General features: G+C 39.3%; 1 protein-coding gene across 8 annotated transcripts in view; it reads left to right on the top strand.

The window, feature by feature from the left end:
* The window catches only part of LOC149297814 (dmX-like protein 2), a 54,302-nt gene that overhangs the window by 14,360 nt on the left and 15,664 nt on the right, over window positions 1–24,278 (top strand). For 3 of the 8 annotated variants that reach the window (XM_089488355.1, XM_089488353.1, XM_089488350.1), the window contains exons 5-24: window positions 83–236; window positions 1,990–2,056; window positions 5,218–5,396; window positions 6,523–6,697; window positions 9,307–9,481; window positions 9,948–10,210; window positions 10,547–10,804; window positions 11,099–11,780; window positions 11,932–12,053; window positions 12,547–12,636; window positions 12,944–13,061; window positions 13,542–13,661; window positions 14,679–14,909; window positions 15,238–16,926; window positions 17,733–17,843; window positions 18,283–18,452; window positions 18,820–18,917; window positions 19,689–19,854; window positions 19,945–20,209; window positions 21,656–22,725. In XM_089488355.1, the coding sequence (XP_089344481.1) occupies window positions 83–236; window positions 1,990–2,056; window positions 5,218–5,396; window positions 6,523–6,697; window positions 9,307–9,481; window positions 9,948–10,210; window positions 10,547–10,804; window positions 11,099–11,780; window positions 11,932–12,053; window positions 12,547–12,636; window positions 12,944–13,061; window positions 13,542–13,661; window positions 14,679–14,909; window positions 15,238–16,926; window positions 17,733–17,843; window positions 18,283–18,452; window positions 18,820–18,917; window positions 19,689–19,854; window positions 19,945–20,209; window positions 21,656–22,725 (6,203 nt within the window). Of the gene's footprint in view, window positions 1–82; window positions 237–1,989; window positions 2,057–5,217; window positions 5,397–6,522; window positions 6,698–9,306; window positions 9,482–9,947; window positions 10,215–10,541; window positions 10,805–11,098; window positions 11,781–11,931; window positions 12,054–12,546; window positions 12,637–12,943; window positions 13,062–13,541; window positions 13,662–14,678; window positions 14,910–15,237; window positions 16,927–17,732; window positions 17,844–18,282; window positions 18,453–18,819; window positions 18,918–19,688; window positions 19,855–19,944; window positions 20,210–21,655; window positions 22,726–24,278 lie in introns of all 8 variants that reach the window. The other 5 variants (XM_089488354.1, XM_089488352.1, XM_089488351.1 and 2 more) reach the window with 5 other exon arrangements.

Genomic DNA, 24,278 nt, shown 5'->3' with positions numbered 1-24,278 from the left:
GGGCACTTGTTTATTCACAATAATCCTTGTTGGAAATTTAGATTATTGACTTGTTCTGTAACACGTACATAACCTTCTACAGGTAACAGGCTGTTGACAGCCACTGATTGCTTACAATTATGGGCTCCACCATCAAGCGATATTCTAGAAGAGGACGAAGATGATATTGACAGCCACATCACACAGGATAATGTTCATCCGTCCCTGAATGACTGGAACTGTATCTGGCAATGCAAGTAAGCTGAGAAGAATCAGTTGACAAGCTGCTTGTTGCAAAGGGAACCAGTGTGGTCTAAAATGACAACATAACGTTTCTTAGGTGACTGTATATGTGGGGAAGTTCGTGACTCTTAGGCTTTCGTTCAGTTCGCCCGTTTTTAAAGAAGCAGTCATGCCCTCTTCGTTTTTCGATTCTAACATGGATTGGTTTTACGAATGGTTTTCATGCAGGGTATCTGGGTGCAGCACTGATCACAGGGAGAGGCTTATGCACACAAATGCTTTTATGTGCTTTGCTATAAGAAGCTTCAGATGCTTTCCTATTTAAATAAAAGGCTAGAACATGACTGTTCTGTAAGCCGACAATGCCGAGTGTTGATAATACTTAGCAGCTTGCTTTGCAATAGTGTTCAAATTTATAGATAAATTCCAAAAGTGGTCTGGAAGAAATAAGTGCCGTAAGTGCTGATACATCTAGGAGAAGTTGCAGCTCCAAAGCACCTTCCATGGTCGTGTTTTTATGCCACTGATTGGCTGCTTGACGTGCTTATGATGGCTGTAGAGAGCCATTTTTAATGGACACTAGAATGTTTGCATGACAGGTGCATCTCTATTATTTTAACTGTTTGAAAACTGGGGCTTTAAAAAGGATACCCCAGCCATCATTTGCTCTTGAATGCATATTTAAGTTTTCCAGGTGTCCATTTTGCAAATGCGAGAGGGAATCTTACAGAATTCCCCCCAGGCATTTACCCCTTCTCAGGTATTTGCAGTGCAGGGGATGTTTTCAGCTGACAATACCTCCCTGAACGTGAAATACTTACCGCCAGTCAGCTCATGTGCTGGTTTGATGAACTATGTAGACGTGGGTCTGGGGGTGGCAAGCGTTCCCATTGGCAGCTTGAACAATTCAAGTCAATCGATGGGAATAAATGTCGAGCCCCAGCGGAGGAGGGGAGCTCCTGCAACTTCTAGGTCAGGTATGTGCTTTTTTCATTTTGGAAGAAAACATATTAAAGTACAGAGAGTACTTTGAAACTTCTGCTAAATGAGAATGCATATGAAAGACATTAGACTGTCCATTTTAACATATAGCCATTGTTTCAGTGCTTTCAGTTAGGTTTATTCTGCAGAAACGTTACTCTATTTCAGAAGTCTTTATTTCACCTCCGTACTAATGCGAGACAATGTATATGGGAAATGAAGCAACCGTCTCATAGAGATGTTCTAAATTAAATTTAATATATTTTTCTGTACTAAAGTTTAAGGCCTGTGGCTCACCTTAGTGTTCAGAAAGGGGGTAACACTATATTTTAGATGTTGTGTTATACTTTTGTTCAAAACTATTTCCAACATACATAGTAAATGTAATTAAACAATTACTGAATATGTGCTGCCAGTCCCCGTCCATGCCTGTGTATGCAGGCAAATGTCAGCAGATGACCACCGGTCAAGCAGATGCTGTTGATATTTCATTATAACAGGCAATGTAAATGTTTTTGTCTCATAGATCACTGACATGAAATGGGCATTTCTACCTCTAATTACAGTGGCTTAACCCAGGCTGTTTTATCTAGTTACTATAAACTATGTATATGAATCCAGTGATAGACTGAAATATCAAAGCATAAATTTTTTTACTTTGTGTATAGTGTCACAACAGATTTGAAATAGAATTGAGAGTTGGACTGCTTTATTTATTAATCTGATTTCCATATTCCTTAAATCATTACATCCAGGCTATAAATGATACATTTTATTTTTTAACAGGACTGCAGTGTCTGTACACTTGATGAAATGGTCCCCAGATGGTGAATACTTTGCCACTGCAGGGAAGGTAAGGCATTTTAAATAAATAATGATTCAGCTACAGAGGCAGTATTCTTAAATAAATTATTACTTGAAAGGTCTTACGAAATACATAAGAATTTCTAAAGTAATTTGCTTAGTTTCTTGTGTGGCTCCCATAAAAACAGGTTTTCGTTATTTCTAGATAAAGCACTGTATTTTACACTGTAATTTATATTTTAAGTAGAAAAGTCCTAGTCGCCTTCCCTTTAACCCGTTAATGGCCCTCAAACAACGCTATTACACTGCTCTATAGGGAATGCCTGATCACGCATGCCCTTCTGGGATCTCTGATTGCTTCTCCTGGCGAATGATTGCACGTATTGCAATCAGCAGAATTGTTAGGCCAGTGATGTCACCTTGACCGTACCACTACAAGTTTATATACATATACATACATAATATATATATATATAACACACTACCTCCAAACCTCTTAAGCCAGTAGTATTCATAAATGTTTAATATAGGGAAATAGGTAATAAGTACGAATGCGACCCTTTTGAACATATAAAAAAAACATAGTATTACTGTAATCGGGGCATGTTGCCGAACATAAATTGGGTCACTGTTCATCTGTAGCACCTATACCAGGGGTGTCCAAGTTGTTTCTGCAGTGGGCCACTTCATCAGAATTGTATACGTGCGAGGGCCGCACTCATTTTTCACTGTGAGAATATATGGTCTTTAATAAAATATGCAGATTAAAATAAAGTAAATGACACAAAAACTTTACTTTCCTCTCACTGATTTCTGGGATTTCTGGGCCTACAAATTCAGGATTCTGGATAAGTAAAAATAAAATAGTTCTATTTATTTTAAGGATTCACTAAAAAGAAAATTCTGGACCGAATCGAAAATTCAGGGTTCACTTAGCCGAAACTGAAAGTTACCCCCCCACACACTTTTAATAAAAGTAAGTTTTACACCAAAATTGTACAAAAAAATTATATATTATGATTGTTAACAGCAATCTCAGGCATACCCAGATTCCAGCATGTACTGGTTGGCTGGGCATTGTATTTTTTGTCCAATTTTAGTGTGTAACCACACTTTTAATAAAAGTACACACCACAATTGGACAAAAAAAATCAACAATATGACTTGGCATGATAGGAATGTGATTGCTAACAGCAAACACACTCTTTTTATACCCAGGCAACCAGTGAATGCTGGAACCTAGGCATGATGGGACTGTGATTGCTGTTAGCAGATTGCTGTTGGCAATCACACTCCTATCATGCTAAGTCAGCCAGTACATGCTGGTACAGGGTGGCTGTAAGTGCAGACCCCATACTGCTGGCAGCATCAATACACAAGGGGGGCAGCTAGCCAGGTTTCAGCATGTACTGGCTGACTTAGCAATCACACTCCTATCATGCTAACAGCAATCACAGTCCCATCATGCCTAGGTTCCAGCACTTACACATCCATGCTATCACACACACACTCATTCATTCACGCATTCATTCCCTCACAGGCATACTCATTCAAACAACCTCCCCCACCCCCTTACCTACTACAGCTCTCGATGCCGCTCACAGACTTCAGTAGGGGGCGCGGCCTCCCTCGTTCTCCCCACAGAGGAGGCAGGACTGGAGCAGAGAATAGACCCTCCCACAAGTAAGCGGCAGGGCTTGTGATTATGTGATCCTGGCTGCCGATCTCACGCGGGCCGCACCTCTAGTTCACACGGGCCGCATTTGGCCCGCGAGCCGCATGTTGCACGCCTGACCTATACAGTACCTATAACCTTTTTTTGTAGGGATATTTTGATCTTTAGGGGGGATACACTATATACACTGCATTTTGCCTTGAAATACTGAGGCTTTTAAGGTGCAACATTTTGTTTCTCTATATCTGACAAAGTCATGTTTCAGATCCCACGATTATCTGCTGTAGGATTTTGTAACAGATGGTATCATTTGGAGACTTCCAGCTAGAAGGCGTTTGCTGCCTCCGCTTCAGCTGACAATTTGTTTCCATTTTCATCATGGGTGTGACGCATCTGTACTCGTCTGGCTGCCGTTGTATTTTGACCTTGGGAATCACCCTGGTGTTTTATTTAATACATCCCAAGTTCTCTGTGGATGAACGGGGATTTATACCACAAAATACAGATGTTACCTTCTGTAGAGTTAATAATTAGAAGACCTGTTGTACAATAAGGTCACCTTATGCGTACATATAATGTACGCATCTAATCTAATGTGTGACTACTGAATAAATTCAAATCATTAAAATGTGGATTTATATATATATCATGGAAGACAAGGGATGCATTGAAGACTGGCTCTTCATCATATCCTTAAACAATGAAATTACTGTGTCTTAATCATCCCACATGTTTTGGTTTTTTTGGGGTTTTTTTTTTTAAGCAGAAAGGTACTCATCTTTATGAGCAGAATTTATGTGAAAGAAGCACCCAGTAAAGTATCTGGATTATGTTTGAGTTGGGTACCTTGGCCCTTTAAAACCAATACCTTCATTAATAATATATTTTTAATGCTTTTAATAAGTGTTTTTCTATTGTTGATCCATTTTATTGCTTTATAAGCGTATTACGTCTGTGTTGGATACTAAGCTGATCATGATGGGATTTACGGTTTTCTCTAAAAATGTGCTCTTAAAGTTGTCTGTTTTTTCTTTAACATTAGAAAGATTAAATTTTTCAACAAACTATTAATATTATTGTTTTCATATAGCACCATCAAATTCCGTAGCGCTGTACAATTGGTAGACAGCACGTAACAAGTAGTATAAAACATAACAATTTGACTTACAGAAACAACAAGTGAATAGTACCCTGCTCAAATGAGCTTACAATCTAGCTTGGTTTATATCTTTTATACAGTTTACAGATATATTTTCTCTTGCTGTATCTTGCAATCATTGGTTCTTTTCAGTGTTTGCCTTGTAAACCTTTTCCCAGTTTATATTCAACTGCCTAAATGGTATCGGTCCTCTGGAGCTCATAATATGTTTATAAAACCAAAAACATACAGTAGTTCAGTCCTAGATATACTATGCGCTTTCATATATGGCCTGATATACTGTATGGCTCAAATTTATCTGATTGTCTTTTTGAAAAATATTTGTAAAACCATGATTTGTATGATCTATTTAGAACATGCCCTTTTCTCTCAACAGGATGATTGTCTCCTTAAGGTGTGGTATCCTCTCACTGGATGGAAATCCTCTTTCTTGCCACAAGAAAGTGAAGAAAAAAAGGGAATTTCATTGAACCCACACTTTTCATTTGTGTACTTGGCACATCCTAGAGCTGTGATTGGGTTTTCTTGGAGAAACACAAGCAGGTTCATGCCACGGTAGGAAATAATACCCTTCAGTTACTGCATGGGATCATTTATTTTTTTTTAAAAAGGGAATATTTCATAAGTGGCTAGGGTAAAACTGAACTTAAAAGATCATACCCTTATGATTTGAAGGACATTTTTAGGGATTGAGTAGAGACTCGCATGGATTTCTTTTTCCTTCAAAACACATTTTCCTGCAGAATGCTTCTTTAATGACCATTTAGTAGAGATTTCCAACAAATTTATCGATTTGTAAGGCCATGGAACCAATATATGTTTTCAACAGAAAGCAGATTTCAAATATACAGGCATTGTAATATTTCTTCATTTATTTCATATATCAAATATAATTCCAAAATGGCTGAAATGTCATACAAACTAGGAATGTGGGTAAAGTGGTTCCCAAATGTATTTGTTTGTTTGTTTTCTCTGCTGTAACCCATGTCTTTAGGTTCAGAATTGTAATGTGTGACATAAATACACGCAGTAAGGTTGAAAATGCACAAATCCATGAAATTAAGTTAAATACCCTTTTAATTGAATTAATTCATATAAAGGCAGAATGGATAAAAATTCCTTCAGCACTCTTAAGGGAAGTCAGACGCGTTAATTGTCCAAATAAAATGTAATATGTGTACCTATAAAATTCCTTACTTCCCTAAAAGGAAGCCTGCTCATTCTTCTAAAATAATATTAATAATAATAAAAAAAAAATATCTACCCTATTCATGGCTTGGAGGTTATGAGATCCATATACACACCTCAAATAGAGGTTCACTCATTTCTAGCATTAATAAAAACAATGTTAATACTTTTTTTGTAATTGGAATCATGTTATCTTCATGAAGTTACCTTTTTTACTTTTCACAATTCAATAAACAAAATAAATTATGCATTGGCGCCCCAAACTAAGGTTTCGTATAGAGTTAATAATAGTAACACCCACCACTCTTTTAGTTATAAACTATGAATTTGGAATCAACTAGTACCACCAGCTGTAGAACTCTGAGAGCTCAGTATTGATTTTACATATTATATGTTATGTGACATATACACTCCTTTCATATATTCACAAGTTTCCATGCTTCCAAAATCATGGTGGCTGCCCCATTTCAAATGTGTCTCTCCTATTTTTTAGGGGCTCTGTTTGTAATGTGTTGCTCACATCCTGTCAGGATGGCATTTGTCGCATCTGGTCGGAGACCCTGCTGCCAGAGGACAGTTTGCTTGGTGGTCAAATTATTGAGCATAGCAGCTCTAGCAGCAGTCTGGCATATGCTGGGAAGAAGGACAAGATTGAGCATGCGCTTGAGGTAAGGTTCACTCATTTCTACACCTACAGTACAGGAGCAGATAAACTTATAGTTAGTTCTATATTTACCTTTGTGGCTGCCTAAGCCCTCCACTTCCATGGTTTGTGCCTTTTAACGAAGTCCATGGAGACTCTGCTGAGCCAGCATGGCTTAACTAGACCAGTAGTAACTGTCCCCAGGGGCGTAACTAGAAGCCTCAGGGCCCCGGTGCGAGAATCTGTTAAGGGCCCCCCCACCCCCAACCCATCTACCCTCTCCCTAGCCCCCTTCTCACTATCTACCCTCCCCTTCTCACTATCTACTCCCTACCCCCCTTTGTAGGTCACCTACCGTGCAGTCCTGCGGTGGGGACGCAAGGCCTCTGTCTCGCTGCTCTGCCACGGTGTGCACGGCTTCACTGCTCAGCGCCGGCATATGACGTCTCACGCTCCCACCACTGCAGTCGGGGCAGCGCTGAGGCAGGCGGCGGTGGCAGGGAGCAGATGAGACAGAAGCAGTGGCGACTCTAGAAACAATATATAGGGGGGCACACAAGATACCACAGTCAAACTGGGGGGGACATTCATAATTTCCAAAAGTAATGTGCTATGGAATTATACTTTTGTTATTGGGCTAAAATAATACTTGATCATGGGAAGCGTGAAGCCACATTTGAGTGCGACTAATCCTTGAAATAAATATAACACAATAAATAACTTTTCCACTAAATGATTGAACGTTTTGTCCCCTGAAGTCACTACAACTTCAGGAGGGCATTTTATCTCTGGATAAATATAAATTAAATAATTCCTACTGTAAGTAAAGTGCAAGGAAGGGTTTTAAATATACCTTTTAATGATGTGTTTTTATGTGAATTCCATCATTAAAAGGTATATTTAAAACCCCCTAAATTACAGGCATAGATCACAGGTTGCACACCCCCAAAGCCAGCCCTGGTGTCCACGCTGCCCACACAGCAATCACACTCCTAACATACCCAGGCAACCAGTAAATGCTGGTACCTAGGCATGTGCCTAGGCTGTTAGCAAACACACTCCTATCATGCCAGGTCAGCCAGTACATGCTGGTACAGGGTGGCTGTAAGTGATGTGTAGACCCCATACTGCTGGCAGCATCAATACACAAGGGGGGCAGCTAGCTACGTTTCAGCATGTACTGGCTGACTTGGCATGATAGGAGTGTGATTGCTAACAGCAATCACAGTCCCATCATGCCTAGGTTACAGCACTTACACACCCATGCTATCTCACACACACACTCATTCATTCGTATACTCATTCATTCACAGATTAATCCCCTCAATCACGCATACTCATTCAAACACCCTCCCCACCCCCTAACCTGCACTGCAGCTCCTCGATGCCGCTCACAGACTTCAGCAGAGGGCGCGGCCTCCCTCTGCGTTCTCTGGTACTGCACAGAGGAAGCAGGACTGGAGAAGTCATGTGATGTCACGTGAACTCTGCTAGGTTCCGCTTCCTCTATGCAGTACAGAAGACCCTCCCACAGGTAAGTAGCCTGGCTCGAGGTGCGGCCCGCGTAAGATCGGTTGCCCTGGCTGCCGATCCTACGCGGGCCGCACCTTCTCTCTCCTCCACATTAAAAAAAATTAAAAAGACTGGATTTGAAGTCGCATTGCGACTTTATTCCAAATTCGGCAGGGGGGCGACGCCACTGGACAGAAGGGTGCAGAGCGGTTGCTGAAAACGACCGCTCAGCACCCCTTGGGCCCCCCTGACTGGCAGAACTCCAGGGCCCGGTCGCAGTCGCGACCCCGGTAGTTCCGCCACTGACTGTCCCTACAGGGGTTTGATCTCAGAGAGGGAGCTCTGTCTCCTGGAGACTGCTGCCACCTTGGACCTGCCACCCTAGGCCCAAGCTGGGATACGTCACTGCTTATAATTTGAATTTCCTTGAAATGTATTTGCAAATTATGCTTAATGTATTGGGACAATAGATGCAATCATACATCAGCATATCTGCACTTCTAGGATAAATGGTAGAAATATTTGATACCTATGATTCCGAACATGTTACATTGTGTCTTTGTACAAGGATTGTGGTGTTGTATGACAACTCTTCCAAGGGCTTGCTTTTTTTAATGTACTGGAATTGTAATTCATTTCCCCTCTAATTTTGCTTATGTTGTGATATGTGTCCTGGGGCAAGCCAAAATGTATACTGCATAGGAGTCAGCTAAAATGAAAGTACTTGTGTACATAATCTCTAATCTACACATCAAGGTCTGGGGTATTTAGGTCCCACACCAGGAGTACTGTTGAAATGGCTGGATGATACCGCTTGTATCCTGGGTTGACTAGTGTATTTGGAAATAAAGGAATGAAACAAATTACTTATCACCCCAATGCAACACAAAGGGTTAAGGCACTTATTCCATGTCAATATACTTCTAGGTTTAATATTCTCTTGTAGAATGTCCCAAGCATGAGGAACAAAAGGTTTTTTAAATGTGCATTTCTGTTAATATGTCGTGGTACTGTAAGTCTGATTGTCTGCATTTTTTATTGTTGTCATATTTTTTTTTCCCCCTGAATTAACATTATTAATTTTTTTTTTTAAATATGTCATTTTTTCTCTCTCTACTTTAGACAATTCATCATTTGAAGCATTTAAGAAGGGGCAGAAGGCGATCCTCCGTCCTTGCTGCTCACACAGAATTACTGCCTAGTCAGCCAAGCCAACATGATACCCATCGCCACATCTCTCATCACGCCAATTCCTTATGTCACTTCCATATAGCAGCAAGTATAAATCCAAACACAGGTGAAGGCCACTTTCTTCTGTCTATTCTTGTGGGCTCTTTAAAGAGCTCAACACTTGATCTGTGGGTCATGCCAACCTGGTCACCGATAAATGCGTAGATTAATATTTCATTGGTATCTCATATGTAGTAACAGGTGTAATGTGCCACAGATTTATTTTCAGTGTCCATACAGTATATCTTGCCAAAGGTTGTTTTGTAACTACACATTCTTGGCACACAACCTTCTCAACGGCAATGTTTTATCATTGTGTCGTCATCATCAAATATTTAATCCTTGTCAGTAGGCCAAGCACTGTATGTAACTTCCCATTTTGCACTTGAGTTATTAAAACATGTGGTGGTCATATTTACTAAAATTCCTTTTGTGCATCATAAATAGTAAAAAAAATTACTTCTTAAATGTGTCCTTGAAACAAAGCAGACTTGCTAAGTTTTACATAATAATGTTTCTTTTCATTCATACAGATATTCCATCTGTGTTGGCTGGAACAGCATTTAACCTGGAGGAAGGATACGGGGGCTTTGTTGTCCACTGGCTAAATAATAAGGAATTACATTTTACTTCATCAATTGAAAAATGTATTCAGTATTTGAAAACAATAGTGGAGCAAGAGACCAACAACGGAGGGGAGGAGGAGGAGGAGGAGGAGGAAGATGAGGAGGGCCTGCTCATGAATCTGGATAATGGTAGGCCTTTTATACTTTTACACTTGGTCTTGCATTTTGAAGTAGGTCAAATTGTGTAACCGTATTCAGAGTTGCTTACAACAAACATTTGCTCCTAATAAATATGAGGTTAGTGCGATCACCTGACAAATGTTTTTACTAATCAAAGTGCAAAACGTCCCATTGCTTGCTCCACATTTAGCATTTTATAAACACGACTTTGTAAGTGGACCCCGATCTGTAATTTATCTTTACTATTCAACGTTTTAACCCCCTTCTTTGTCCTATATCATTCAATTTGGATTTTGGTTTTAATATGTAAAGGAGGTGAATTTAAATAACCAGTGTTTGTTCTTTGAAACTGCTTGTTTCATGCTTATTCTGTTATTCTAGGAGAGCCTGAGGGTGGAGGATCATTGTCTGGCTCACCTGAGCATGAAGAAGCAGAGAGAGACTTGAGCACCAAAAGTACATCACCTTGTACCGCCCTGCCTCTTCCCACAGTATTATTAGACCGGAAAATTGAATCGCTCATCTCAGAGTGGAACAAGAATGCCGATATGCTCTTCACCATTCACCCAGTGGATGGTACCTTTCTGTTGTGGCACGTTAACTATTTGGATGAGTACAATCCAGGAATCTTTAGACAAATACAGGTATATTTCTATAATGTGTAGATCTTTTACATTATATTTTTTATAACTTTCCTTCTGACCAGTCAAAAAAATTACCAAAACCTAGAAAGCCCCAAAAATGTCCATTGTTGAACCTTGGGGTATAGTGATTTTGTAGTAGTATAATAATAGTAATTGCTTAGATTTTATAGCATTGGGTTGGTTGGTATTAGGTTCCATTCTAGAAAGAATTAAAAAACCCAAAAGCCTACTCCAACCAGTATCTGTTTGTCATTAAATTAGTAGCAAGAACATAACAAAATATATTTGTTTTAGGTTTCCTTTTCTTCCCGGATTCCTGTTGCTTTTCCTTCTGGAGATGCCAGCTCTCTCAGCAAAAATATTATGATGTACGCTTGTATTACCTCTGCCAACGAGCCTGCTTCAGCCATCTTGAGGGAAGAAGGAAAGATTATTTCAGGTGTCCCATCTGTAAACTCTTTAAGAGATGTTCCAAGTGTGAGTTCCTCAACAGTTATGATGGTGTCAAAGCATATTGATGGCTCGTTAAATCAGTGGGCAGTTACCTTTGGAGATAAATCTGCCTTCACCAGTGTGCTTACAGTGACCCACAAGTTTAGGTATTGTGGGCACAGATTCCACTTGAATGATCTGGCTTGTCATTCTGTTCTGCCTCTGCTGCTAACCTCCTCTCATCATAATGTTCTGGTAACACCAGACTCCGAGGGTTCATTGGAACTGGAGAGGAAAAATGAAGTACAAGATCCAGTGAAGAATTTGAAAGGATTCCCTAGGCAACATTTTAGAAATGCAGCAACTCAGACATTTCACGACCCTAATGCGATTTACAGTGAACTCATATTGTGGCGTGTTGATCCTATCGGGCCTTTATCATACAGCGGGGGAGTGTCTGAACTGGCCAGAATCAACTCTCTTCGTACTGCTGCCTTCTGTAACGTTGCATGGCTTCCAACACTTATACCAAGTTATTGTTTAGGTGAGTTATCGTTTTTACTTTCATTTTATCTGTGCAATTGTAAAAATATTTTGGTATCTTAAAGTTAGATTTGCATTAAATATTTTGTATTGCTGGTCTACTCTATACCAGTGTCGGTATCGGTTTAATGTGAGTTCCCGTTGTTTTACAGGTACTTACTGCAATTCTGCCAGTGCCTGCTTTGTAGCCTCTGATGGGACAAATCTGAGATTATATCAAGCAGTTGTTGATGCAAGAAAGCTGCTTGATGAGTTGTCTGATCCTGAGTCTTCTGTAAGTTTACTTTGGGAGCTATAGTTCATTCAAACAAACAGCTTTGCATGTTAGTTTTTTGGCAAGGAAACTATAGGAAGTGAAATGTACTGGTTGTTTCTGGAGTTTATTCTTATTATAATCTATAATATACCATATTGGCCTGATTATATGCCGCACCCTTATAGTTTGGTGCTATTTTAAAGAAATACACGTGGAATGGTAAAACAGTATTTTGCCTAATAAACAGGAATACATATATTTTAACATTTTTGGTGTCTATTCTGCAGTTAGTCGGCATATGTTATATACAAACAGAAATTTGGAAAACCAATGGCCATTTTAAGGTCCTCCCCCTTAATTCATAATGCACCTTACTTATGCCAGTCTGCCCCCCAGATATATGCCACCCTCCCCATCCCAGACTTGCCCGTGTTCCAGACTCCTGGAGTCTAGTGGGGGCAGCTCCGTCATTTTATGTATATATTAATGTATTTAATTTGTGTCGTTCTAGAGACTTATCGGTGAAGTATTTAATATAGTCAGCCAGCAATCCACTGCTCGACCTGGGTGTATCATTGAACTTGATGTGATAACAGACAAGGTATATAAATCTTTGGTCATTTACGTAAAAGTGTAGATTTATCTATGTTCTACAAACATTGTATCCTGTACCATGAAAATATTTGCTTCGATAAAAATTCATATTATGAAAAATGCTATATTAATAGATTTACTAATAGCATACTTTTATTCCTGAATCCAAGAAGAGGTTACATACAATTCTGACTGATTGAATAGAACTGCATTTTCAGGTTGTGGAAGTAGCTGCACATGTCCTCAGATGCCCTTGCTGTCCAATCCTCCCACTAAAGTTGGATTATTTGTGATGCTCTTTTCTCCATTCTTAGTGTGGCTCAAGTACACAGTTGCTTCACGTTTTTCAAGAAGATTTCATTTTGGGATACAAACCACATAAAGAGGAAGTAAAGGAAAAGGAATCCGAGGTCTTCTTCCAGCCATCTCAAGGTACCAGCTAAAATAATAACTTTACATGTTTTTTATATATTTGCCCAATAAAATGTATCAACTGTGTGTATGTGTAGAAGAGTATAAGCCTAGAGTTGAACATTTATGATCAGCTTGGCTATTTGTTTATCTAATAGATTGTAAACTTGCAAGAGCAGGGCCCTCTAGCGCTTCTGTACCTCATCAGTTAACATTTGTTAATGTTGTCCATTTTGTGTATTGACAATTTTAATATTTCATTCTCGCCTATTATAATAGCCCTACTGAAACAGCTGGCTCTCAATAAATTAAAATGTAATTATATTGATGACTTTAAATGGCAGATTAGATAGTCTAGCTGTTTTTAATGAAATGACCCACAACGTAGGATTGAGAACTATGGCATACGGATATATTTCTAATTAAACTGTTACCTTATTTGTCATCATCTGAATCTAGTATTTTTTTTTTTTAACCATTTTTTTCTTCTCCTCCAAACAGGTTATCGACCACCACCTTTTTCAGAAAAATTCTTCCTTGTGGTAATGGAGAAAGACATTGAAAACCGCTCTGTTCTAAATATGTGGCATCTTCATTTGAAGTCTGTCCAAGCTTTTGTAGGTAAGCATCTGCCCTTTTGGAAGAAACTATGTTCGAACCAGTCTGAGTTTATTTACGAATATGTTTGCTTCTAAAGATATCGGTGTCTCAATAAGTCAATTTTGTGCCAGCTAAACTCGGTGAACCATGTAATGTCTACATTTGTGTGGCTTAAGTCAATATATTAAGTACATATGTAACCAACAGTCCTTACTCCCAAAGCCTGGCTGAAAACTATGGCATTTGGCTTCTGCAACATTTGGAGAGAGGACAATTGGTTAATCATAGTCTAGTCTTCCAATAATTTTGCTTCCGTGGGATGGGTAGACATAGCTGTGGAGGTGGCGGGTTAGTCTCTAGGATAGGTAGAAGGCTGGGGGAGGGGGGGGGAGTTAGTCTGTGGGATGAGTAGAGGGTCAAAATCCAAATAATAAGTAGCAGGACCGCAATCCAGGTTAGAAACAAGGACGCAAATGCAATTCTCTAGGCCTGAGCTAGGTACATGCCTGGGTATTAATAGGCCCTTGATCACTGTAACAAACGACAGGAGCAGTCGGGTATATATTGTAAATGGCAAGGCAACCCATAAGCCATCTAATGGCGTAATGGTCAAGTGAACTACCTACCATAGGCAGGGTTGCTGGTTCCTGGCAATTGGAGACATAAACTAGTGACCTTTCATATTCAAGCACTGCTGTGTTTTCACTAGGATATGGAGAGTTATCCAAATGTTTTCTGCCTCACTGATTCCAGGATTAAAAAAAAAATTAAGTTGGCTACATGCACTTTGTCCTCCTCGATTATATTGTTTAGACTCCTATTCCCACCCATTGCCTTTAGCAGTGTCCCATGTTTCAGAGTCATTTCCAAGAACATTGGTTCACAACATAGTTTTCTGCATTTTCCTCTTTATGAATAGATGTAAAACATTTTCATGGCTTTTCTTGGTGATTTTCTCTTAAGGATAAAGGAAATTTTAATTCAATTATTTTGTCTTGAGCAGTCATAGAAAGCTTTTTTCCTTTTTTGCTTTTGCAGCGAAGCCTGCAGAAGATTCCGCAGCATCAGAAAACTTGCTTTCTGTTCCTGGGCAGCCAACTGCTGTCTCATCACCTGATGCGTCCCCAGGCACAAGCCCCATGACACGGTCTGCATCAATTGCTAATCTCCAAACTGCCAGCAAACTAATTCTAAGCTCCAGGCTTGTGTACAGCCAGGCCCTGGATATCCCAAATGGTGTACAAGTAATAAGAGCAACACCATCTGCAGGTATGATTAATAATCTCAGACTATTCTTAAATAGAAGCCATAGGTACATGTAGGTAAGAGGTGGCACCCTTGGTTCTCTGTGCTCTAATATGTAATTCTGTATATGACCTTGTGTTCTGGCAATTGTATTCCAGTCCCTGGAAACAGACAAGGATGTGCTGTACTCTAGTTAAAAAATGGAAAACATAAGTAACAAAATAATTATTAAATTATTGTGCACCATACTTAGAATACTGTTGGTTTATTACTACTTGTATTAGTACAATATATATATATATATATATATATATATATATATATATATATATGTGTGTGTTTGTCTTTGCAGGCCACCTTAGTTCTTCTTCAATTTATCCAGTGTGCCTTGCACCATACCTGCTTGTTACAACATGTTCAGATAACAAAGTGCGATTCTGGAGGTGCAGTGTGCAGAAAGTGGAAGGATGTGGGAGCAGCGAGGACCAACATATCTATTGCTGGAAGGAATGGTCTTTAATGAATGATGGGCACGTTGAGAGTGCAAGCGCAGTAACCGTAGCAGGGAGACCAGTAGCAGTAAGCTGTTCTTACACGGGCAGACTTGCCGTGGCCTACAAGCAACCAATTCAACATAACGGCTTTGTCTCCAAAGAATTTTCTATGCACGTTTGTCTTTTTGAATGTGAATCAACTGGTGGATCAGAATGGGTCCTAGAGCAAACAATTCATCTCGATGACTTAATTAGAGTTGGGAGCATGCTCAATGCCCATATTAGTGTGGACAGCAATTTGTTTGTATACAGTAAATCCGATGTGTTTCTGAACCACGACAAGCATTTAATGCCCAATATCAAGCATTTAGTACACTTAGACTGGGTTTCAAAGGAAGACGGTTCACATATACTAACTGTTGGCGTTGGTTCCAGTATATTTATGTATGGACGACTTTCAGGCATTGTTACTGATCAAAGTAACAGTAAGGATGGGATTGCTGTCATTACTTTACCACTAGGTGGTAGTATAAAGCAAGGTATAAAATCTAAATGGGTCCTTCTCCGATCAATTGATTTGGTGTCTTCTGTCGATGGCACACCTTCATTACCTGTATCTTTGTCTTGGGTAAGGGATGGGATCTTGGTAGTTGGGATGGACTGTGAAATGCATGTTTATGCACAATGGAAACACAGTCTGAAGTGTTTTGATAATGAGAACTTTGCGGCTGAAGACGAGGCGGACCAACCTCAACCAGAGTCTATAAAAGCACAGTTAATCTCCAAGAAAACCAGTGTAATTGATGGGGCTGCAATTGTAGATGATGTCTTTGGGAGTCCAACTGTAATACAAGATGGTGGTCTTTTTGAGGCTGCCCACGTCTTATCACCAACACTCCCTCAGTATCACCCAACTCAACTTCTTGAACTCATGGACTTGGGAAAAGTTAGGAGGGCAAAAGCCATCCTTTCACATTTAGTAAAATGTATTGCAGGAGAAGTCGCAATTGTTAAAGACTTGGATACCGGAGACGAAGCCGCACCTAAACGCCATCTTTCTCGAACTATTAGTGTTAGTGGCAGTACTGCAAAGGACATGATTATTACGGGAAAAGATGGAACACGAGAATACACTGAGATCGATTCCATCCCGCCATTACCACTCTATGCCCTGCTTTCAGCAGATCAAGATGCAGCATATTCTGCTTCAGAGGAAACAACCAAAATGACCCGCAGCTCTAGACGCAGTTTTGACAGTAAGGCAGGTGATCAATACTCGGATTTATTTCAGGTACAGAACGTAACAACTGATGATTTCATTGGTTTCGAAACTGAAAAAAGAGAGAGCAAATCGAAAGTTATCAACCTTTCCCAGTATGGTCCCACCTACTTTGGTCGTGAGCATGCCAGCGTGCTCTCAAGCCACCTCATGCATTCTAGTTTGCCAGGCCTGACACGGCTAGAGCAGATGTTTCTTGTTGCCCTAGCTGACACTGTGGCCACAACGAGTACAGAGCTTGGGGAAAGCAGAGACAATAACTACTCTGGTAAGTAGGTTACATTTGGTGTTCCGCTTTTGTAAGAAAAAATCCAGGCAACAAAATGCACCCAGATATTGTTTCACATGGAGGTTAACATTGTTTTGGTAAAACAAAATATTAATAACTATGAATTACCTTATTTGCTTATATTCTACTGTTCAGAGTAGCAATGTTAATCCAGTCGTATAAATACAATTTATGAGTATTGCTGTTTGTCCAATAATAATGCTATTAATACAAACACTAACAGTTTTCAAGATGCACTTTTGTGAGTATACAAACTGAAGCCACAGAATTGATAAAGGAAGGTTGATACTTCCGAAAGCTTGTCCTAAAAACACCATTTTAAAAACAGGTATAGCATTACTGCAAAGTGCGTATTATTATATTTTGCAAAACAACAGATGGCATTCATTAAAACACCAAGATCATTTTTCTGTTTTGCTGATAAAGGTATAGAATTGTACCATGTTAACTAAAGAGCAAATCTGGTAAAGATAATACCTTTATTGGCTAGCTAAAGTATAGCCAGACCCTAATACAGCAGAGGAATTCACATTGATAATGTGAACAGAAAAGTATAGACACACTTTCTCCCAAAATGGAGACCATATTAAAGATCTGATTAATTGTAACCCTTTTGCTTGTTTAACCAGTTGAGTGCAGTGGGTCTGAAAAATTAAGAGAACCCATCATAATTACCACTCACATGATTGTACCCCTTTGTAAGGCAATATTTAAAATGTCCTGTTACAAGTGGTCTTTGTGTACAATGTTTTAGGCCTATGTTTAACACATTTTTGTGTTTTCAGGGGGCGATAATCTGGATGAGTGTGGCCTGAGGTATTTGCTGGCCATGCGTTTGCACACTTGTCTTTTGACATCCCTGCCACCCCTGTACAGACTTCAGTTACTCCACCAAGGTAACAGTTTTTATTTATTTATTTTACATGGTATGGTGTGTATACATTTACATTTAAATTTATCAGCATGGGAACTGTTTTTTATAATATTACTTACGTTTTACTTTCTGTTCACCAGTAATGACAGCATGGGTTGTTTAAGCTGCTTTACCAGAGTCAGCATTGTAGTCAAGGAATAACCAACTGATAGCTTTTAATGTGTTGTAGTAAAAGACTTTTGACGTGCCAAAATCTGAAGTGTTCATAATTCCTTCTGTGCCTTAAATAGTTGTAGTTTCCCAGTGGAATGATCAATCTTGGCTATCCCTACTTACTTTTATTTATTGACCTGTTACTTGGTACTGGAGAAGCGCCAGACTACAGCCACTGTAATAGGACTGTTTTACACTGATCTCAAGTACAGTTTGCATATGTTAAGATTAATCTGTTAATATTTTAGGGCTATCTACTTGTCATTTTGCCTGGGCATTTCACTCTGAGGCTGAGGAAGAATTAATCAATATGATTCCTGCTATCCAAAGAGGTGACCCACAGTGGTCAGAGCTGAGAGCAATGGGAATAGGATGGTGGGTCAGGAATATTAATACGCTCCGGAGATGCATAGAAAAGGTATCTTGAATTTGTTGAAAAAAAAAACAAAAAAAAACTTCCCTTAGCTTTATTCCTAAGAATTCTACTTTAATGTCTTCCTTGTACAGTCTCTAAACAGTTTATAGGGCAATATGGATATTTGCTTAAAAGGATGCGGAGACAAAATGCGCCTCTGGTACAAGGCGTTCTACAGCTTTTCATGATAGCTTCCCTTTCAAATTACCATTGCAGAATATGCATTGTGTGTTTGTGTCTCTTACTATTATATACAATCATATTATTGAGTCCAGGTCCAGTATGTTGATTGATGTATTTTCTTTTAAATACTAAATGTATAAGCTTACTACTTTCTAATGTTTTTCACTTTATTTTACTTTTTCAACAGGTTGCAAAAGCATCCTTTCAAAGGAATAATGACCCGTTAGATGCAGCCATTTTCTACCTTGCAATGAAGAAAAAAGCTGTGCTTTGGGGTTTATTCAGGTAAAAAATAGTAATACAATGTTTTAAATATATATAAAAAACATATGGCACTCCGCACTAGCCTAGACTTGCTAGTGTGTGTTGAAAAAAAGTGTGATGCATTAATATATGGTGATTTAAAAAAAAACAGAAGCTGGAACTAGTACATGTGTTGCAAACCCTGCACTGCCGATTCCCTATCAGTTAATAATGAGACATTTATCACATTGTAGCTGAAGGCAGATTTTATATATTGCTACATGGTTGTGGTACATTTATTTATTTTTCGTGGGGAGTGCAGTAGTGTGAAATCTAAAAACTCATTCACAGAGCTGTCCTATTAATGGGAAAGTGAGTGACACATGATTGGTAGAGAGTCTTCTTCATACTGGAACCTTTTTAAACTTTACCATGTGAATGCAAATATTTTGTAAAGCCTTCAAGCATATGCGTTTTTTCCTTTTGGAACAAAAATGCAAATCTGAGTATTTTTCATTAGTGTACAGGCAAGTAATGTTTGCTTATCAAACACAAAAAAATAAGGAAAGATGATAATTTATTCTGAGATTAATACATTAGAGATTGTATCATTTGTATAGCAGATTACTGGATGTGTTATACATATAGTTTAAAAAGCATTGGTCTGCTGGTTGGCTGTTGAGTACTTATAACTTGTATGTGTAGACTAGATAATAACGGATTGTTTTGGATGGTGAATTTTGGGTAGCATAAGTATATATATAATAGATATTATGTTACCTTACATTCTAAAATAAGATTATTCTCCAACAGATCCCAGCATGATGAAAAAATGACCCAGTTCTTTAGCCATAATTTTAAGGAGGACCGATGGCGAAAAGCAGCACTAAAAAATGCCTTCTCGCTGCTTGGAAAGCAGCGCTTTGAACAGTCTGCTGCTTTCTTCTTGTTGGCTGGATCTCTGAAAGATGCTCTTGAGGTACAGAAACAAAAAACAAAACTGGCCTGTTCAGGCCTTTGTACAGTTATTTCTGAGTGTAATGCAGACCTTTCTTATTCTGTGTTATAGGTCTGCCTTGAAAAAATGGAAGACATCCAGTTGGCCATGATAATTGCGCGGTTGTATGAATCTGAATTTGATACATGTTCGACATACGAGTCTCTCTTGTATGAAAGAGTTCTGGGTTGCAATAAAGATGGCTCAGGTTTTTGTTGTACAAAATTGCATCCTGATCCATTCTTGAGAAGCATTGCTTATTGGATAATGAAAGACTACACGAAAGCACTGGATACCTTACTGGAACAAACTCCAAAAGAAGATGATGACAACCCTGGTGCGCACATATACTTTTTTTTGCCCCCCTTACATTTATTTATGTTTTTATTATTTTGTGAAACTTTTTGATTTATAGTATCTCACAGAAGTGAGTACACCCCTCACACAGCCATCAATGTCTAAACCTTGGCAACAAAAGTGAGTACACCCCTAAGTGGAAATGGGCCCAAAGTGTCAATATTTTGTGTGGCCACCATTATTTTCCTGCACTGCCTTAACCCTCTTGGGCATGGAGTTCACCAGAGCTTCACAGGTTGCCACTGGAGTCCTCTTCCACATCCACTGGTGGATGTTAGAGACCTTGCGCTTCCCCAACTTCTGTTTGAGAATGTCCCACAGATGCTCAATAGGGTTTAGGTCTGGAGACATGCTTGGCAAGTCCATCACCTTTACCCTCAGCTTCTTTAGCAAGGCAGTGGTCGTCTTGGAGGTGTGTTTGGGGTCGTTATTATGTTGGAATACTGCCCTGCGACCCAGTCTCCGAAGGGAGGGGGATCATGCTCTGCTTCAGTATGTTACGGTACATGTTGGCATTCATGGTTCCCTCAATGAACTGCAGCTCCCCAGTGCCGGCAACACTCCCACCACCATGCGTGACTGTAGGCAGGACACACTTGTCTTTGTACTCCTCACCTGGTTTCCGCCACGCACACTTGACACCATCTGAACCAAATGAGTTTATCTTGGTCTCATCGGACCATGCCCTTAGTCTGCTTGTCTTCAGCAAACTGTTTGTTTGTGGGCTTTCTTGTGCATCATCTTTAGAAGAGGCTTCCTTCTGGGACGACAGCCATGCAGACCAAGGTGATGCAGTGTGCGGCGTATGGTCTGAGCACTGACAGGCTGACGCCCCACCCCTTTAACTCTGCAGCAATGCTGGCAGCACGTGCACTCAACTTCTTTGGTCGACCATGGTGAGGCCTGTTCCGAGTGGAACCCGTCCTCTGAAACCGCTGTATGGTCTTGCCCACCGTGCTGCAGCTCAGTTTCAGGGTCTAGGCATTCTTCTTATAGCCTAGGCCATGTTTATGTAGAGCAACAATTATTTTTTTTATTGGGCCCAATTTGGACATTTCCACTTAGGGGTGTACTCACTTTTGTTGCCAAGGTTTAGACATTAATGGCTGTGTGTTGAGTTATTTTGAGGGGACAGCACATTTACACTGTTATACAGGCTGTACACTCACTACTTTACATTGTAGCAGAGTAATTTCTTCAGTGTTGTCACATGAAAAGATATAATAAAATATTTACAAAAATGTGAGGGGTGAACACACTTTTGTGGGATACTGTACAAAGATTTTGATACCTTTTAATATTATTCTGTTCTTTTTATTTCAGTCAATATCTGCAATTCAGTACATATAGTACATACCCACCAAGTTAGTTTTCTCCCTTTTACAATATTTTCATTGTGATTAATTAATTGTATTTGTCTCAACAGTGCTCATCAAGTCCTGCAATCCTGTAGTGTTTAGTTTTTATAACTACCTTCGGACCCACCCCCTGCTTATCCGCAGGCACTTCAGTACTCCGGAGGCCACTTTAGCTACTGTAGGCCTGAAGACTGAATGGAATTATGTGGATGAAATCAATCTAATTGAAAGGAAGCTGTTTTTTACTACTGCAAATGCCCACTTCAAAGTAGGATGCCCAGTCCTTGCGCTTGAGGTTCTTTCGAAGATCCCAAAGCTGACAAAAGCCGCAGCTGATAACGAAGAGGACCTGAGCTTAGGGTCGGTTGGCTGGAGCAGTGTGAAATCCTTATCAAAACTGGTCCATACAGAAGAAAGAAGCGGGTCAGACTGGTTGACTCCAGTATCAACAAAAGCATCAAATTATGAAGACTCCATAACAAACTTAGACTGGGGAATACCAAGTTTTAAAATTGAGGATGAACCACTTCAGCTTGATTGGGGAGAAGATAAAGGAAGCGAAGACGAAGATGACAGCGGTTTAGTGTTAAAATCATTTGATTCAGAGGAAAAAAAACCGAACCAAAAAGAAGCTAGTGTTGAAATACTGCCTGTCGAAAATATAAAACCTAAAGGTAGTGAGGTGGACGTGATTGCTGAACAACTAAAATTTAGAGCTTGTCTAAAGATTCTCATGACTGAGCTTAGAACTTTAGCAACAGGACACGAAGTCGATGGTGGAAAACTAAGATTTCAGCTGTATAACTGGTTGGAAAAGGAAATTTCTGCAATGCACAAGATATTTAACCACGAGACTGACAGCAAAGAATACACATCTGAAACACAATCTTCAAGTGACGTTTTAGACAGTCCAGTTTTTACAGACAAGACCGATATTGGTTCCTATGAGCGTCACCAAATTGAACGCCGCAGATTGCAAGCTAAACGTGAACATGCTGAAAAACGAAAATGGTGGTTGCAGAAGAATCAGGCACTTTTAAGGGTGTTTCTCAGTTACTGCAGTTTACACGGTGCTCAGGGAGGTGGTCTGGCATCTGTAAGGATGGAGCTCAAATTTTTGTTGCAAGAGTCCCAACAGGTAATCCCATTAGGGAACTCAACATCTGCCAAAAAAGTACATTCTTTAATTTATATTTTTTTTGATATGTAGAGCAAGATACTTTGCTGTAAAGTTATTTGTAAATATTCAGGGCATATGCTTACTTATGAACAGTGCTCTTTTGTTTTCATACTCAAGCTGCTTTAGAGCAATAAAACTACTTTAGAGCCAGATATAGTTCTGCAAGTGCGATCAGTTGGGCCAGCAGAAATAAAAAATTATAAATTTCTATTTAAAGTCATTTTTCCATGCACAGTGATTTTTAATAGACTTGATAGATGATAATTAAGTACTAAAAGAATCAACTATTTGTGGATGAAACATGAGCCTGATTCTGTGACGTTTAGTTTTGAGTGATCTGAATGCGTAAATTTCCTCCCTTTGCAATGTATTAAGAAGACCCAACCCCAGTGAGCTTTTCATGTAGAAAATCTGAAGTATACTAGCCCTATGCATCGTTTAACTAATGGTGACTGTGAAGAAATCGGCAATAAAGGGGGCACGCACACCGCAATGAAATGAAACCAAGGTCTGTAGGACCTCTACATTTAGCTTAATCCGGATAGGTGCAATGTGTTTTCATATATATATGTATGTGTATATAAAATGTGTGTATGCATATATATTTGGGTGTAAGTTGTTTGGTGGCTTATCAGATGGAACCCACGTGGCTGCTGCCACTGCCCTTTTCATTATTTAGATATGAGAAAAGAAGGGCAATAAGTGTATATATGTGTGTGTGTGTGTGTGTGTGTGTTTGTTTTCCTGGAAGGGGAAGACACTGCACTATACCAGAGGTAGGCCCCAACATGCAGTGTTGGCTCTATAGGGGCTACACCCTGGTTTCACTGAGGCCCAAAAACATTTACGATCACTGTCTGATGCCAATCTGATCCCTTATTATACTGTCTGTGGTGAACAATAGGATGCCTAACCCACTAATGTAACTCGGTGTGTTGTCTAAGCAGAGAAAGTCACTCAAAATACATACAAAGGACTTTATTTTGCAGGTCAAATTAATAGTTGTTGATTAGGTTACTTCGATTTCTAACTATTTTTATTTATTAGTCATTTTAATTACTACATTGTATTTTAAAACATTGTGCTTTTTGTTATTTTTCACATGCAGAATTGAAAATTACATTTTGTATTGTCTCAGGCCATATTAATTACATATGCACATGCTTAATTTTCCCATCATTTTAAACCACATAATGCAGAGCACTATGTCCATTTCAAACCAGAATTAATTTTTTGTAAATATTAAATAATGTGTCCATTGGCTTCCTTTGTTGTCTGTGATATCTTAATTCTTTAGATATTCCATTTAGAAAATAAGATCTGACCTAGAACATTGTATTATCTAGTAGGGTAGTTATACAGGACTTAATGCAAACTAGGTCACCGTGGATTATCACAGGTTTACTTACCCTGGTCTTTTGGAGGTTTTTATTTTTCGTATTTGCCATGCTGCTTTTCACTCTGCAGTCAAGCACTTGGTAATTAATAGTCCTAATAGTCGCAGGAATATG

This window comes from Sceloporus occidentalis, unplaced genomic scaffold (genome assembly GCF_023333645.1).
Source record: "Sceloporus occidentalis isolate IW3139 unplaced genomic scaffold, rSceOcc1.0.p SCAF_37, whole genome shotgun sequence".
NCBI classification, from domain to species: Eukaryota; Metazoa; Chordata; class Lepidosauria; order Squamata; family Phrynosomatidae; genus Sceloporus; species Sceloporus occidentalis.
The sequence above is the reverse complement of the archived record's forward strand: the minus strand, read 5'-3'. Positions and strand labels throughout refer to the sequence as shown.